Here is a 17,003-nt window from a genome sequence, read left to right on the forward strand (position 1 = left end):
CTCTTAGTAGGGTCAGTAGTCAATAGTCTGTAAGAGCTCTCAACACTCAACTGACGCTGACATTCTGCTCTATATACCTCAGTGTCTTGTAGCACTATGGCACCCCCACCACCCCCCCAACAGGTGCACTGGGAAGACTCAACTGGACCACACACGGGGACTCGCAGTCAAACGACAAGGACTGCTCCTCAGACTTAAAGGTACCTGCAGAGAACCTGGTTGTGAATCTGAGCAGTCGCATCCTGAGTGACAGCGAAGAACATGTCCTCAATAAGGGCCTAGGGTTTGTTATATCCGACAGAGGAGACCCGTTCAAAATACAAACTGAACTAGCTCAGTTTTTTCGCAAGCTGAGGCTACACTACTTCTTCAGGGATAAAACTTCCGAAGTGGTTGACAAAAATACAGGGTTGAGGCCTAAATCTACCTTTTTGCCTCCCATTCACACCGTTCCTCCACATGTGGCTACCTTTGAAAGGGCTGTAAAAGAGGATATTGAAGCTATCTGGACAGGTGATTCCATTAATGGATATTGCAACATGTCAAGGGTAGATCACCAGGCTGTACAAACTCTCATGCGAGACCCTTCGATAGTCATAAAATCTGCCGACAAGGGCGGTGCCATAGTGCTACAAGACACTGAGGTATATAGAGCAGAATGTCAGCGTCAGTTGAGTGTTGAGAGCTCTTACAGACTATTGACTACTGACCCTACTAAGAGACTTATGGGTGAAATTCGCCTACTCACGGAAGAAGCCTTAGCAGAGGGCTGGATCACTACACATGAGTCTCAATTTTTACAGGTTGAACATCCCGTTGTCCCCTATTTCTACACCTTACCAAAGGTGCACAAGGCACAGAGACCACCTCCTGGTAGACCGATCATTTCAGGACAGGGCTCTGTCTTGGAGCCGTTATCAGAATTTGTGGACTATTTCTTGAGGCCCATAGTGTTGACCATGCCTTCCTATTTAAAGGACACTAAAGATGTCTTGCGCTTATTGCCAGGGATTGACTTCAACCAAGAGACTGACATTCTTGTGTCCATGGATGTTGTGTCTTTATACACTTCCATCCCCCAGGATGATACTCTGAACGCCATCTGTTCCATCTTGGATTCCGCCACCTTGGATACCATAACACCGGTTCCTTTCATAATGTCGCTAGCCAGAATGGCGATGAAAGAGAATTATTTTAGGTACGAAGAAAATCTGTACCTACAAATCTCTGGGACGAGCATGGGCAGCATTTTTGCGCCAAGCTTGGCTAATTTATATGTCCATACTTTTGAACAACAAGAAATACTAGCACCTGACAACCCCTTTTCATCATCGATTATTTGTTACAAACGTTATATCGATGACATTTTCATGGTATGGCGAGGCGATTCAGAGTCCCTTGTGAGCTTTCATGAATGGCTGAATAGCCGGAACAGCTTCCTTAGATTCACTATCGAGACGAGTAAAGAGAGGATCACTTTTTTGGACCTCTCGATTTTTGCAACATCTGAGGGCCTGCAGAGCGAACTCTTTCGCAAGCCCATGGCCAGGAACTCACTTCTACTATTTGAGAGTCAACACCCTAGGTCCCTGCGTGAGAATCTCCCATATGGACAGTTTCTCCGGGTCCGCAGGAATTGTTCCACTCAGGAGACCTATAACAAACATGCCACTAATCTTTGTCGACAACTGCAGGATCGACACTATCCTACTACCCTGGTAAGGCGTTCTCTGAAACGAGCTAGCAACAATAACCGCGACGCCCTCCTGGAGATGCCGGTGGAGAAGCCACCTTTAACCAGACTGACTTTTGTTAGCACTTTCAATGAGAAGTCAAATTTAGTGCAGAAAATTGTTAGACGCCATTGGCGCATTCTTAACAGTACCACTGACAAGATTGAACCCCCGTTGTTTGCCTTCAAGCGCTCTAAAAATCTAAAGGATTGCTTGATACATACCCGGCCACGGGAGGCTCGGAGGGAGACAAATGACACCCTGTGGCAACTACCACCGGTACAGGGGCACCACCCCTGTGGTGGTTGCTCGATGTGTGGGTTGACACTGAAGACAAGCCAAATAGATATAGGGACTGGGCGCCCGTGGATACTTAAGCATTTTTCCAACTGCAACAGCACAAATGTAATATACATTCTCACTTGCCCGTGCAACAAGAGATATGTGGGCATGACAACCCGCAAAGTACGCACCCGCATGCTTGAACACAAAAGCTCTTTCAAATGTAAGAAAACGGTGTCCAAATTAACCAAACACTTTTTGGAGCTCAATCACAAAGAGGATGAGTTCAGTTGGGTTGTCTTAGAGAAACCATTTATACCTAATCATGTTACGAACATCACACGGTTTCTCTATTTGAAAGAACAGAAATGGATCTATGTATTACGTCTAGAGAGTCAGGGACTCAACGATGAAATCGCTTGGACCACCTTACAATGAACATAGTAGTACGGTCCATTAGCACTATAGATGCTATGCGTAATTCAGAGTTTGTCTCATCTGGATACTGCTCACGTAGACACAGTCTGTTTGAAATTTGGGATAGGTCACCTCATGAAAACCAAGGAAGCTTGGTGCCCCCACTGGGATCCTTACTACAGCAAGGCCTACTATGCCTTTCATTTCTGAATGTACAGCAAGAGGCCTAGCGTTTTCTTAAGATATTTTGGCAGGGTTACAAATAGTGGTGAGTGTGGACTGTGTTGGTCTAATAATAGAGACATATTCTTTCTAGACACTTTCCAGCATAACAGTTGAGGCACTTTTACAGCTGGAGCGCTGTTTCGCTCTTGCCTGGGCATTTTAAGGCAACGAACTACAGGAGAGACGTGAATGACGTCATCCTGTAGTCCGTTAGTCTCGCGGGACTCTGATGAGCACCATTGCGCATGCGCGTAGCCAGTACACCGCTACGAGCAATGACCGCGGTGTAAACAAGGAATGGCGGCGCAGCTTATCTCTAAACACAAGCGGTCAGCACTGTAACGCTACTTGGGATTGACGAGTGCACGTCCTGATGGGCGGGTCCCGCCGTCGGCTTTTAACGACCGACACCTCTCGTCCTCGTTGCCTCCCCCTGACTCAGTTTTTGACTGGGGCAACGACGGAGAGGTAAGGCTCTGCACTAGCAGATGGGTGTGAATGTGAGCATAGCTGCCTGGCATGCCGGTTTTGTGAAGCACTGTGATTTCATCACTTAGCAGTGTATAACGAGAGGTACTTTGAAGTACTTTTGACTAGAGTTTATCGTTCAGTATGTTGGTCTGTAACTACAAGTGGAGAGAAATGTGAGGAGGTAGAGCTAGTTTTTCCAGAGTGAGTTGTGAAAAGAAGTATATTTAGAAATAGAGGCATGACACATCGTGTGGAGGTAGGATATGATAAGCAGGGTAACACACCTTTGCATAGTATCCCTTTCCTAATGCCTCGCATTTCTTTTTAGAGCGTGGCCTCCCCTTTTTCCTGAGTTAGAGTCCAGGTGAGGTGAGGTCTACTCCCCGGCAGAACAGGGTGAGTGGCACTTTTTGACCTTTTATTAACACTGGAGGATGTAGGAGTTAATTGTTAGATGTCCTGATATTTGAGGTGTTTGTGTTGTTTCCTGTAGATCACTGATTGGAACCTTCTGTACGGCGGAGTTTTGAACCCAAACGCTGTATCCTTTGGTTGGTTATTTCACTGGATCTGTTATAATTGTAATTATTTGTTTTGCCACTACGCAGTAGCAACGTTGTGACCAGGGCCCTGATGAAAACCTTGGGTCCTTCCCTATGAGGTTGAAACATGTTGGCCTTACATGCAGTAATTTGCTTCCATACTGCATCCTTGCACTGTTCATGTTGTTTTTAATTAGGAAGAGGACATCTTCTAAATAAATTCATTGTTCTGCCCTCTATTCTATTTTAAATTCACCACTTCTTGTTTTTTGCACTGCACCTATACCCATCTTCAGTCTATCACTGGTTACTGAGTGCTTGTGGGCATTGACCCCGCTCAACTACAGGGGACTTTTGGGTCTCAATGATCTAGAGACGCCAGATCCCTGAGGATGACCAAATGATAGAATTTGATCATACAAGCGTTTGATGGGAATCCTCAAAACCGAGCGGGTTTCTTTGTTACAATCACTGTCACCTCTCCTTTTTTCAGGTTCATCTCTTCCCTACCCCTACTAGAGTTTTCCAGTAAGCTTGCGCTGCGGTCTAAGGGTATAAAAGGTACCTTTTTTTAGACCCCTAGGTGTTCTTGTGTTTAAACTCATATCTACTAACATTCATAGCCAAGGATATGTGTCAAGACCCTATGGCTCCTTGCTGGGTGCAGGTCAAGATAGGTGCAGGAAGGCACCTCTGCAGGAAAATTTCAACACTCATGCCCTAAAACGGGTGCGTCCTGGCACCAAACCGTTTCAATCTCTTTTCGACTGACCTAACGGAGCAACTACAATCTTGCAACTCCTGTGCTCCCAAATTTAGCGGCAAGGCAATATCCAGCTTTCTGTATGCCGATGATGTGGTACTGGTCAGCCTCACCTAGGTTGGGCTGCAGTGGCTGTACACGAAGGCCTACTCCCTAGCCAATGATTTGACGATCAACCTTATCTCAACAAAAACCATGGCTTTCAACAACAGGAAAACACAAACACAGCCATGGTTTGGGGGCTGAACCCAGATAGAAAGAACAGACGAGCACAAATCCCTTGGGCGTCATCATTGATAAGAAAGGCACTTTTATGGCCCAGAAGTAGGCGACAAAAAGGAAAGTAATGGTACTGGCTGTAACTCTTAAAAATCTAAAGAATAAAATGGCCGGGCCATCTCTGATGCTCCTTCTTGAAGCAAAAGTCCTTCTGACGATCACCTATGGGAGTGAATATTTAAGAGGGCGGGACCCGAGTTTTCGAGACATTGTAATGGTTCGCAATTCTATAATTACTTTTTCACTGCCATGCTTCACCTCAACGGCACAGATGTTATGTTAATTTATTTTCTAAAGCGCTCATCTCGGCGCTGCCTAGAAACAGTAACCTGAGGAACTGAAAGGACCAGAGCAAATCAAAGGAAGCAATTAGAATAAAAAGGCTTTCAACTGTTTCCTAAAAATACAATAACTTGAGATTTTTCGCCAGGCCAGGAGGAGCTCATTCCAATATCTTGGCGCTGTGGAAAATAATATCGATAATGTGAATATTTTCGGCGCCATCTTGCTCAACACAGGCCCCTGCGAGCGCGTAAGCGGCAACCATTTTAGATACCACGGCCATTTCATACACTGCTGGTCACCCGTGTTTCACCCCGGCCTTGTAATCATCCCCCAACGCTGCGACCAAGCCTGGACAGATGCACTGGGGTCATAAAACCTTATCCTTCCGACAATGCCCCGGTGCCACTTCCCGCCCTCAAGCTTGTTCGACCCTTTCATCCACCCTGCGCAGCAAGTCCTCCTGATAACCTCCTTCCTTGAACCTGCCCTCTCACTCCGACCCCAGGCACTAATCAACCCTTGTGGGCCTGGTTTATTACCCACACCCGGCAGGACTTGTATTTACCAACAAAAGGGCTGATCTAATCAATGGCGCGAACCCTTCGATCTGACTGATCCCACACATTCTTAGATCCTGTCGGAATGTCCAGCTGCGCGATAACATCAATCTGTTACATCTGGGTATGGGTCAATCATCATTGGGCTTGTGTGGGAATGTTCCGGGGGCAGGAATTCCAGGGATGTTTTACATGGAATAAAGTGTACGAAATGGGTATAAAAGTCCGGGCCACGGAGATGCTGTTAGAACACTTCCCTCTGATATCCCGGTGTCTGCAGTTGACGTGGTTCTCTGCTCGAGAAATAAACCTATTTCTTGCCTTCCAATATCCAGCGCCTGCCTCGTTATTTTGATAGATTACAATTGGATTAAAGGTGTCTTTACGCCGAACAGCATCGGGGGTCCTGAAAGGGGGCTGTTTTTCTACAGCGCAAGATACGAAAAGGCTCTACCCCCTGTGCGGGTCAGGCGAATTCGGGGAACCTGGAGGAGGCCTAGTATGCTGGATCTGAGTTTCCTGCAGTGGGGAGTATTTTACGACAAATTTAAAAAAAGGATTTTTTTTTTACTGATAACCAATGCAGTTCCCTGAGCAACAAAGTCGAGGGGGAACCTGCAGGACGATTGAGGATCACTCTAGCTGCGGTATTCTGTACTACTTGCAATTTAGGCAGTAGGGTCTCTCCCGCTTCAGCCAACAAAGCATTGCCAAAGTCCAGACGACTAATTACCATTGCCTGAACTAAGGTCCTGCGATGGGAGGTAGGCATATAGGGGAGAATCTTCCGAAGCAGTCGCAAACTGTAGTAACAAGAGCTGGTGGTGGCAGCAATGTGGTCCTTCATGGTCAGAGCCTGGTCTAACTTTAACCCTAGATTTTTAACAGATTGTTTGGGGACAGGAGCTGTGCCAAATTGAGAGGGTCACCAGTCATCCGACCAAATGTCCGAGGTTTTTCCCATCAGCATGACATCAGTTTTTTCTGGGTTCAATTGAAGACAGTTTTCTGTCATCCAATTGGAGATGGCAAGCATGCCGATGGCAAAGCTGATTTTCTCTGTCTCAGGATTTGGACCAATGGTAAACAAACTGCGTTTCATCAGCATATGAGATAATCTCAAATCCCAGCTGCTCAACTATCCTTGCCAGGGGAGTCATGTATATATTAAAAAGGGTCAGGCTCAGGCAGGAGCCATGAGGGACACCCTTATCAAGATACATTTTGGCTGAGGTGTAAGGTCCTAACATAATGGTTTGGGTTCTATCAGACAAGAAATGTTGCAGCCATTTCAAGGCTGTCCCCTGGATACCACAGGAGTGTAGTCTCTCTGCTAACTTTGAATGGGAGATAGTATCAAATGCTGCAGAGAGATCTAGGATAATCAGTACCATTGATCCTCCTACGTCTATTGTCTGCCTGAGGGAGTCAGTCACTGCCAAAATGGCGGACTCAGTGCTGAAACCTGGCCGAAGGTCCAACTTAGTTGTCTGTTGATGATGCTTTCTAGTTGTTTGCCCAGAAGAGGTAGTAAAGAGTTGGGACGATAGTTATTGAGGATTAAAGGGTCCACTGTTGTTTTTTTTAAATATTGGACAGACAAACGCATCCTTCCATATGCTAGGGATGGTGCCAGTTAGTATTGAATGGTTAAATATGTCTCGAATTGCTGGGGAACAACTCGTAACCAGGAGAGCCATAGTCTTTGGCGGGCCGGGATCTGATGGCGAACCAGATTTGGCATTGACGAGGCCTTTAGAGACCTCCTCAATCGAGGTCAATTTGAAACTATCTAAAGTGCTATTTGCTATCTTTCCTAACTCCTCCAATTTGATAAACGGTTCGAATGTAAGAGAGGCTGTCGGGGAGAAATTCTCAAAGATTTTAGATATCTTTTCTTGGAATTATATCGCTAAGGCGTTACAAAACTCCAGAGATTCCATTGGCGACTGTCTACATACTTTTGGGGATACAAAGTCCCTTACTCTACCGAAAAGGATTTTTGGGGAGTTGCTGGCGTGTTCTATTTGATTAAGGATGAACAGGTGTCTGGCTGCTTTTAAATTAAGATGGTATCTGGACAAAGACTGTCTATAGAGAAGTCTAGCTTGAGGGTCCTTACTGGCTTGCCAGATTCTTTCCAATCGCCTACATTTAGATTTTTCCATCTTTAGCTCCCCCGTAAATCAGGGGGTGGATGCCCGCCGTTGAGAGGTACCGTATTTTTTTGGCGGAATTACGGCATCAAAGGCGGTTCCTAAGACAGCATTGAAAGCCTCCAACATTTCGGATACTTCCATGATATTCTTTGCTGGTTCCAGGGAATAAGCCTCGTTAAAGGCTTCCAAGGAAAGATTGCGCCAAGACCTGCGCAGCTCTGGTTTTTGTCCTGTAGGTATTTCTAAGCTCCTCTGACCCGACTGATGAATGGAAAACGTGATCATGGAATGATCTGTCCATGTGAGGGGGTCTGGAGAGCTGCAACTCAGCTGGTCTGAGTGCTCTTGCCGTGAAAGTTTTTTTTAAAGAAGTATATAAATATAGGGCCAGATGTGCGAACCTTTTCAAAACCCGTTTATAATGAGGGCCCGGCCCTCTTAAAGCCCTGGGCCTATGTTGTGAGGAAGTTCGATTAATAAAAGGCACTTTATATAACTAGGGTCAGTCTCTAATGTAATAAGCATAAAAATGCGGTCGCAAGTTATTTAAGCTGCCGGTTCGAAGATAGTTGACCATAGTAACTGTCTCAGATGAAGGCCGCATTTCTTTTCGAGATTCTCAGATAGGCCCCGCCCACACTAGTAATGGGGCCGTGCACGCTGTAACTGAAAAAGAAACAAATACGTTATTTTGTTTCTCCTGAATGCTGGATCAGTTCAGTGCCCGTTTGGAGCGTGACCAGCTGCCTTAGAAATGCAAACAAAAGTGTCAGCTGATAGGGTGACGGACCCCCGTTCATGAACAGACGACTGGGGGCCCACCGCGCAGTGGGGGCTGCAGGGGTGTTTATTACGCCCTTGGCTTTAGTGTGGCTCCATCATGAAAGGATAGTATCAGGTATTCGTATAATGCTAAACTGTCTCAAGGAGAGATGTATGCCTCCCTTTTAAAAGATTCTTGAAACGATTGGCCACCAATTTTTGTTTCCTTTTAGGAAATGGGTGCGAACATCCTTGTTTGTCTCTGAGATGGTGGCTGTCCTGCAAGACTTGTGTGAGACGTTACACCTCATTCTGCTGGCTCCTAGTCGAAAGCAGGAAGTGCTTTCTTATTTTGACCTGCAAGAAAATGCTCCACAAAGCATTGGCATGAGAACAACCATTTCTCTGCCCCAACCACTGCTGAAGAAGCTGAGCAAACAGATGCTCCTCACAAGGCTGATTATTCGGCAACGTTACAGAGTATCAAGCAGGCTGAGGCTGCTGCTTTTTTTTAAGGAAAGGTTCTTAGCACCCAAAGCTTCAATCATTTGCTTGATGATGGTGATGATTATATACCTGAGAAGGTGAGAGGTCACTTCACCGAAAGGTCAAATAGCTCTGATATTCAAGAACCAACCTAACAATCCTGAGCCTTATTTATAATTGGAGAAGGAAGATATCTTTGTTCATTATCAAAGAAAGGAACCTGAAACTCTGTCTTTTCATGGGGTGGTTCATAAGGGCCACTCTAATGAATGGAAGGAAGTTTAGAGGCATATGTTTCCCGGATTCCTGACTAAACAGCCTTTGCAAAGCTTTGTGGAACGTTTTCCCTCTGTAGTCAAGACTGATTCCTTGATAACTGGTACATGTTCACAGGGGACCATTATTTCTGAGGATACGTTGCTAGCAAATGCAATAGATAGGAAGGTGGAAGTAGCTATCAAGTGCTGCTATTCAGCATCAAACTTTGCAATTTGCAGTAGTGCATACGTGAACTATTATTCGGTCACTGATGAGATTTTCAGGTTCTGGGAGATTAAATGCAGAAGAGAAAAGACTTTGCTCCAATGAGCTCTATGATGAAACAACAAGTATCCATCTGCAATATTTGTTATGCTTGTGTGTGCTGCTTCTGGGCCATCTATTGTGACCAGGAGGCACATTTGAATGAGTTCACAGAAGCCTGATACAGTCTAGAATTACCCTATTTAGGCATTGGCTATTTTCAGCTAAACTATTTGGTACTCAACTGGAACATTTAGTTAAGAAATCTGCAGAAGACGAAAAGATTCAAATGGGCAGAGGTCATAATTTCAGACCCAAAAGAGTATTTGAACCAGCTTTCACTTTCAGGGAAGCCCTTTCGAGGTATGGTTCATGGCTAGGAGGCATAGTTTTTAGCCAAATTTCAATGTCACCAGCTGCCATGTCATCCATCATCCAAAAGCATGACTGTGCCTCTGTTTTGCCTGAGCTTCCAGTAGTGAAGGAATAATCATTTAGTTTTGACAGTATGAACTCCTCAATTTCAGAAAGGTGTCCTGGAGTTCATAAGCTCAAGATAACTTAAGTCTCTGGAACTTCTAGAAGACGTTTTTAACAGACTCCAATGCATTGATGTGCTTTTAGTCAAAAAGATTTACTAAAAGGACATCCAGGATTTGTTGAACAAGTATCCCAATCCCAAAACTGAGTTGCTACTCAATTTTTTTCCAAGTACGGAAAGCATAAAGGGACTTTGGGCAGCCATTAATTAAAAAACATCGTGAATACCTACATTCCTTATCAGCCCTTTGATGCCTCTTTAGGTCATTCTTTCCCTTCCTAAACCTGGTGATGTATCATTGGAATTATTGGACACCTTTTTCCCCATTTTAATTCACCCATCTACTCAAAGTAAGATGTTTCTGAATCACAGTATCTAACTCATCCTTAAAATGTCAAAGTTGCTACCTGTCAAAATCACCAATTCTTTTTGCAGTCTTTTAAACACTTGTGCCCGTTTTTTGTTGAAACAGCAAGAAAGGAAAACTGGTGGTTCACCTATCTTCACTCACAGAAATCTCCAAAACCTTGGGAATAGGTGAGAGTTCAGCGGGATATGACTAACATTAACTATATTACCCTGGACCAGTTTTCATCTTCAGCCATAAGTAGATCATCTGCTGCAATCCTGGAAGCCAGAAACCCTGACTTCCTGAGACTTTTCCTTTTGGAGTTAACAAAAAGATGCCAGCAGTCTATGGTAAGGTGTAGCTCAGGGGAAAAGTTTGACCCAGGGTCTATGACATTGAGTGGGGATCCTTCCAATAGGAAAGAGTTAAAAGCAGTTCATTTTGCTTTACTTCATTTTGCTCAACCCTTCTAAAGGATCATGGAAGTTGATTCAGAAACGCTGAACAGATGTGGTTGGACTGTAGATTAACTGCCAGGGGATAACCATACTCGCTTCGTGATCTGTAATAGCTCTGAAGAAATGTGTGAGGGAAGGAGCAAATCTCCTGTCTTTTTCAGCAGTTTTTCTTCTGGGGACAGACGATGGGCCTGAAGACAATATAAGTTGGATCTTCTTGTCAACAACACTTAGTCTCAGCCCCCTGCTCTTCCTGCTGGATGTGAAGAGATGTGGAAGACTTTAGCAAGAGCTATTTCCAACTCAAGACGAAGGTTCAGCTTAACAACTTTTGCAGCTTAATTTCATCACTGAGAGCATGAGGAATTGGGTGCTTCATCCCTGGTATGATTCAAAAAGGGGGGTGGTGATGGACAGAGTATCTGAATTAAGCACTCCTACCCAGTCAAAAGATCAGGGCTTGATCCATCACCGTTTTTTTAGCTCACTGCACCATCCCAGCTCAGAACCTGGCTATATGCAAATTAGTCTGACCCTAGCCCAGTGCATCATGGGAACAGGGCAGACCAAACTACCAAGCCAATTCTTTACTGGAAAGGAAACAAGCTTCCGGGGACCGGTTTCTGGCATTACAGCCGTCTTCGGCCCGGCTTGCTTGAATCCTGATGGTGCAGTGAGCAAGGGACTCACATCTGAGCATACCCTTCCACGCTTGTGGTGGCCAAAACGATTCAAAAAGGGGGTATGGCCTTGGGGGATTCTATATGTTATGTTAATAGGAACTTTTATAGCGCTCGTTCACCAACGGTTTCTTGGCGCTGGAGGAGTTACTTTCCAGAAAGAGTTACTGGTAAGGATGGTCCTGGTCTAACTGTAAGCTTGGGTGAAGAGCCAGGTCTTCAACATCAACATCTTACTAAAATGAAAGAGGTCTGACTCAAGCCTCAATGGGGGTGGAAGAGCGTTCCAGAGTTTGGGTCCTAATATTGAGAAGCGTGAGCCTCCTGTTCTTTTGCATCTAAAAACTGGGACCTCTAAGTAGTTCTTGTGCATAGATCTTAAAGTACGATGGGGGATGTACTTATGAATGTTTGATGAAATGTACTTAGGGCCGGTCCCATGCAAGGCTTTAAAGAGAATACAGCCGGCTTTAAACTTGGAGCGTTGCTCCACTGGAAGCCAGTGCAACTCTTTTAGCAGCGGCTTGATGTGGCAGTCTGCCTTGTTGGAATATAATTCTGGCTGCCTGATTTTGTATTAGCTGTAGACGATGTATCTGTTTGCGCTGAAGACCTAGGTATATAGAGGTATATAGAGTTTGCATAATCAATTCTTGACAGACTCAAAGAGATGACAATTTGAATACATGCCTCTCTACTGAAGAATCTTCTAATTTTCCGCAGTTTCCGCAGTTGGAGGAAGCAAGCCGAGGTGACTGCTCCAATCTGCGTGTTCATGTTTAGAGTCAATGTGTATGCCAAGGCTTTTTATCAAGTTTTTTAATGCCAGAGGCGGGCCTAACTCGGAGGGCCAGTGGGCGAAAGTCCAATGCTGGAGTTTATTGTTGGGGATAATGTTACCTGGTTTTTCGGCATTTAGTTTTAGTTGATTTTTGTTCATCCATTTCATGATGAACAGCATGGATTTTTCAAGAAATTCCTGGGACTCTGTAGATTCATTGATGGGGAAGACTAGCTACATATCGTCAGCATAGTTGTAGATTTGCACTCCCATCTGTCGTAACGCAACGATAAGAAGACGGATATATATCTATGGAAAAGATGTGGGGATAGGGATGGGCCCTGTGGTACTCCACATTTCAGATTTACTGTGCCCAATTTGTACAGAGAGAGCCAAACTGACTATTTTCTATCCGCAAGAAATGATTGAAGCCATTTCAGGGCCGTGCCACTGAGACCTGCTGCAGCCAGACGGTCCACCAAGATGTTGTGGTTGACGGTGTCAAAGGCTGCAGACAGGTCCAGGAGAATCAATGCTTATATATTTACCAATTAACTTGATTCAGAGGGTGCTTTGAAAAATCCTGAAGAGCTGGCTGGAGGTTCTTCTGGGAGCTCCTTGATGGCCCTGAAGGCCATGGTACCCTTCTCTTCTAGGGCTATCTGATCTGTCATACTGGGTGTTTCTAATTTGCCCCTCTCTTTTTAGAAACCTATGTCTTCCAGAGATTCCCGTATTTCCCTTTTGGCGCTGTGACGCTTGACCAGTTTAAACTGTGAGACCCGGGGTGCTCTGCTGAGACTGACTCTTGGAAACCGCAATCCAGATGGCCCTCGACAATGAAAATAATACACCTGCCACCATAGGCACAATTTTGAGAATTGATGTGAATCCAGGAAATGGAAGGTTTCCTCCTATAATCCATCTACAGTGTCACATGTTGGGAGAAATGGATTATTTTTAGATTAATAGCATATTCCGTTCGTAGTCAGAGTGCTGCTAATTAAGCCTTTAATTAGTTTTTTCCCTACTTTCTGTCATTTAAGCCGTTCTTCCATGAAGACATTCATTGTCCTCTTGTGCCTTTGGACCTAACTCTTGGATCAAAAGTATGATCCTGCAAGGCTTAAAGAACTATTAGATTCAGTAGCCCTTACATTTCTTTTACAAATACACGTCACATAAAAGGAAGGGCAAATTCTTGGACATTATTTAAGGGTTAAAGTAGTTTCAATTAAGTAGATTTGTAAATCTACTGCTTGCTACATATGGTTTGGGTATTTCTATCCAAATTTGATAGCCAAGTGTTGGATTCAGTAACTATTTACCATTCATATCCATATCTGCAAATAAAATCATGGTGTGTTTAATTTTTTTCAGTGTGACGGTGTTGCTTATTTGGCCCTTTTTTCTGGTCTTCCATGTTTCCTGCCTATGTATGCGCTCATAAGGGAAGGACTGCAACAAAGAAGATTAACAAGGATGCAGATGTATGGTTACTTGATAACAATTTTCACTACTCTGAGTCCTTGCCTTCCTCATGGCAATCCTAGTTTGCCACCCCTAACTCCTGGGAGGCTTTTTTCCTTTTGGGCTATGAATAGTCTGGGTATAGTATTAAAGGATGTGTTGGAATGGCTTCCTCCTTTTCTAGAGAAGAAAAAGCCTAGAGTTACAGGAGAAGCCCCTTTGAAGAGGTGGGTGGGTAGAGAAATAATATTGGTAGATAGGAATAAATGTTCAGAAAGTAAGGACTGTGACAAGGAAGACCATGACCCAGGGTAACGAAGCTTACCAGTACGTGACCAAACCATTAGTTATATTCTGGGATACCATGGAGGGTGACGAGTTTACGATAGTTGTGCTACAAAAGTAATTTCAAAACCTATTCTTTAATTTTAACCATCAGAAGTCTTGACGTGACCAAAATGAATACACAACAGATGTGATATTCTTAAATCTATAATAACATTTCATGGATCTCTTTGAGGACTTGCATCTAGTTGCTTTTCATTTACAGTTACATACTAGCATTATTGTTTAAGCCATGCAGGTTTCTAGCACTACATGGAAAAGTTTGTAAATATTGGTTGTATTTTTGGGTATTTTTGTAATTTAAAAATGGCTTGCAGTTGTGAGTGACATTATCATGGCAATAAAGGAAATTTTTTAAATTACAATTTTTCACAATGTATTTTTATTTGGTTTAGGCAATGTTATTCAGAACTACTGGTCACATTTTGGTTCTCAAAGTAATCTACAGTTTCATTTTTGTTTTAAAAGTTAGGAGCACTTTTCTCTTAGACAGGTTAAGTTTAAAAGTAGTTTTGTTTCAAACAGTACTTGTTTCGTTAACAGTTCTAAATGTTTGGACCTAGTGAGACAATTTCGAACAAGTGAAACCCACCTAAGTGTGATAGCCACTCGCATATCCAAATGTAAATTTATAAAACATAGCATTTTAGAGAAACGTAATGCTGACCTGACGTGGGAGTTGAGCATAATCCTTGATTCTTGCCCAAACTTGGTCCTGGAAAGTGTTGTCAGGGAACACCTCTGTAATAAGCCCCAAGTCACAGGCTTCCACAGCTGTAAACTTCTTGTTGAAAAGCAGTACCTCACTGGCCTGAAAGATAAAAAAACAAGTAACAATCATATTTAGTTATGCCCATATTCCAATACTTGCAATACCTTAATAGCATGCGTGAGAAAGTGGATTATTTGGGGTGGATGGTCTTCCACCACAAGTAATAATCTCACAATTCTCGTTAGGTCACGTAAAGTTTGCAGTAATTTAAACCAGAGCTCAACCCCAGGTAGATATGGCACAGAGCTGACAAGCTTATTTTCAGAAAAAACTATTTAGAAGTACCTAACTGTTAAAAAGGCAAAAACAACAATAAAAATCCCACTCTATCTTATAAAAATAGAGAATATTTTACGTAACAAAAGGACACCAAAAAGACAAAAATTGTTTAAAAGTAACCGGAGACATAAATTTATAGTTTTAAATAAAAATAGCGCCAAAAAGCACAGAGTGCCAACTGCGAACTAGTCGCACTAGACGTGGACAAAGGTACATTGGTGGTGAGGAAACTCGGAATATGCTTGGCAGGGCTGAAGCGGCCCCGCCAAGCATATTGCGGCCTCAAGACCGCCAGGGATCTCTTATCCCTGGTGGTTGCTGTGGTCCCAGGGCAGCCCTACCGCACTGTTCATAATGGGGCATCTGGAAGACTGCCACCGCCACGCCCCCACAAGTCTGGTGGACCGGGGACAGCCAGGCTCATAATAAAGCCCTTAGGAAATTTTTCTGGAGAAAAGGTGGTTATGGACAAGTCAACTGTGGGGCAAGCCGGATCCGAGTCAGGGTACGAGGACGGCGGATTGATGAAGATCGGGTTCCTGGACCGGTTGACGACAAAGGCAAGATAGCTCTGAGAGGGCAAAGTACAGGATCTGTGTCTTGGAAGGTCTCAACATCAATTGGCTTTGGCTCAGAGTTGTTCCCAGTCAAGTTCAGAATTGGAAACTTTTCTGGAAGACAGATCTCCTTCAGTGGGGTAGACCATTGAGTTGGATTCAACGGGTGTTTCGACCTCAATGGAACCAGCCTCTCACCGGTTCGTCATAGGAAAACTGGGCAAAAATGTTCAAAGTCCTAGAGTTTGCAGTTTGAGCAGTACACTTGGACATCAGCCAGGAGTTCCAGGACCTCAGGAACAGCACTTGGGGGGGGGGGGGGTCAGGAATCACTCCAACAGAAGCCAGGGCAGGTCCAGTTGGCTATGCCCTTCAGGAAAATGGGCTTCTAGTAGAATTGTGTAACTTAACAGGAGGTTAGCAAACTGACCATCGGAGTCAAATTGTTTGTCCTGGGTACAAGTGGAAGCGGGTCCAGCCTTTAAGCTTCACCTCAAAGTTCACAACAGAAGGTGTTATCCTACTCCAGTGTTCCACAGGTCCAGAGGTGTTCTGAAGATGTCAAGGGGTGCCACATTTATGCTGGCACTAGCCCATGGGTGAGGGTGACTCCTGGCGCCTTCCTGACCAATAGGAGAAGTCCCCAGAGATCAACTACTTTTGCAGCAGTTCCTGTCTGCCCCATTGCAAACAATCCCACAGTGCCCCTCTTCACTTAAAGTCAAGACTGCAGGATATGCAGGGCTCCTGTGCCCACCCCAGAGATGTGGCCAGTGAACTCAGTAGACCATCCCCTGTGGTAATTCAAAACCAGTTCTGGGGGCAGCTCCTCTCTCAACTGGCAGCGGTGCTTGTGTGACTAACAGGACAATAAAGGGGCTAGGCCTGGGTATGAATTACTCCTGCCAGTGATTGGGTAGGAATCCGCTTAGAAATGGCTCGATGCAGGCAGCGGCTCATTGCCTGAGTTGGTGAGACCAAGGCTTGCGTTGCACGGTGAGGAGGTGCTCGATGCGGTGCTGGCAGGTCACGGTGTGGCAACGGAGCTGGTTGATGTTTGAGTCGGGTAGCGATGGAGTCGGAGAAGTCTGTGCAGCGAGTAGCGACGCAGTGTGGATGTGGTGCCCACAGGACGCGGTGCAAGCAGCAGCTAGTTGATGGAGTTGGTGAGACCAGGGTTGCGATGCAAAGCGAGGCGGTGCTCTCTGAGGTGCCTTCAAGACAAGGAGTCTGCGGCGGACTCGGTGACTGAGTTGGCTGCTCTTTTCTTCTATGGCAACTGGAACCA

The 17,003-nt window shown here is 44.6% G+C and overlaps 1 protein-coding gene across 2 annotated transcripts in view; it reads right to left on the minus strand.

Annotated features, from left to right (window-relative positions):
* The window catches only part of LOC144829176 (enoyl-CoA delta isomerase 2-like), a 530,023-nt gene that overhangs the window by 33,800 nt on the left and 479,220 nt on the right, over positions 1-17,003 (minus strand). For both annotated transcript variants that reach the window (XM_078688045.1, XM_078688046.1), the window contains exon 9: positions 14,775-14,918. In XM_078688045.1, the coding sequence (XP_078544171.1) occupies positions 14,775-14,918 (144 nt within the window). The remainder of the gene's footprint in view (positions 1-14,774; positions 14,919-17,003) is intronic.

Source organism: Lissotriton helveticus, chromosome 4_1, assembly GCF_964261635.1.
Source record: "Lissotriton helveticus chromosome 4_1, aLisHel1.1, whole genome shotgun sequence".
NCBI classification, from domain to species: domain Eukaryota; kingdom Metazoa; phylum Chordata; class Amphibia; order Caudata; family Salamandridae; genus Lissotriton; species Lissotriton helveticus.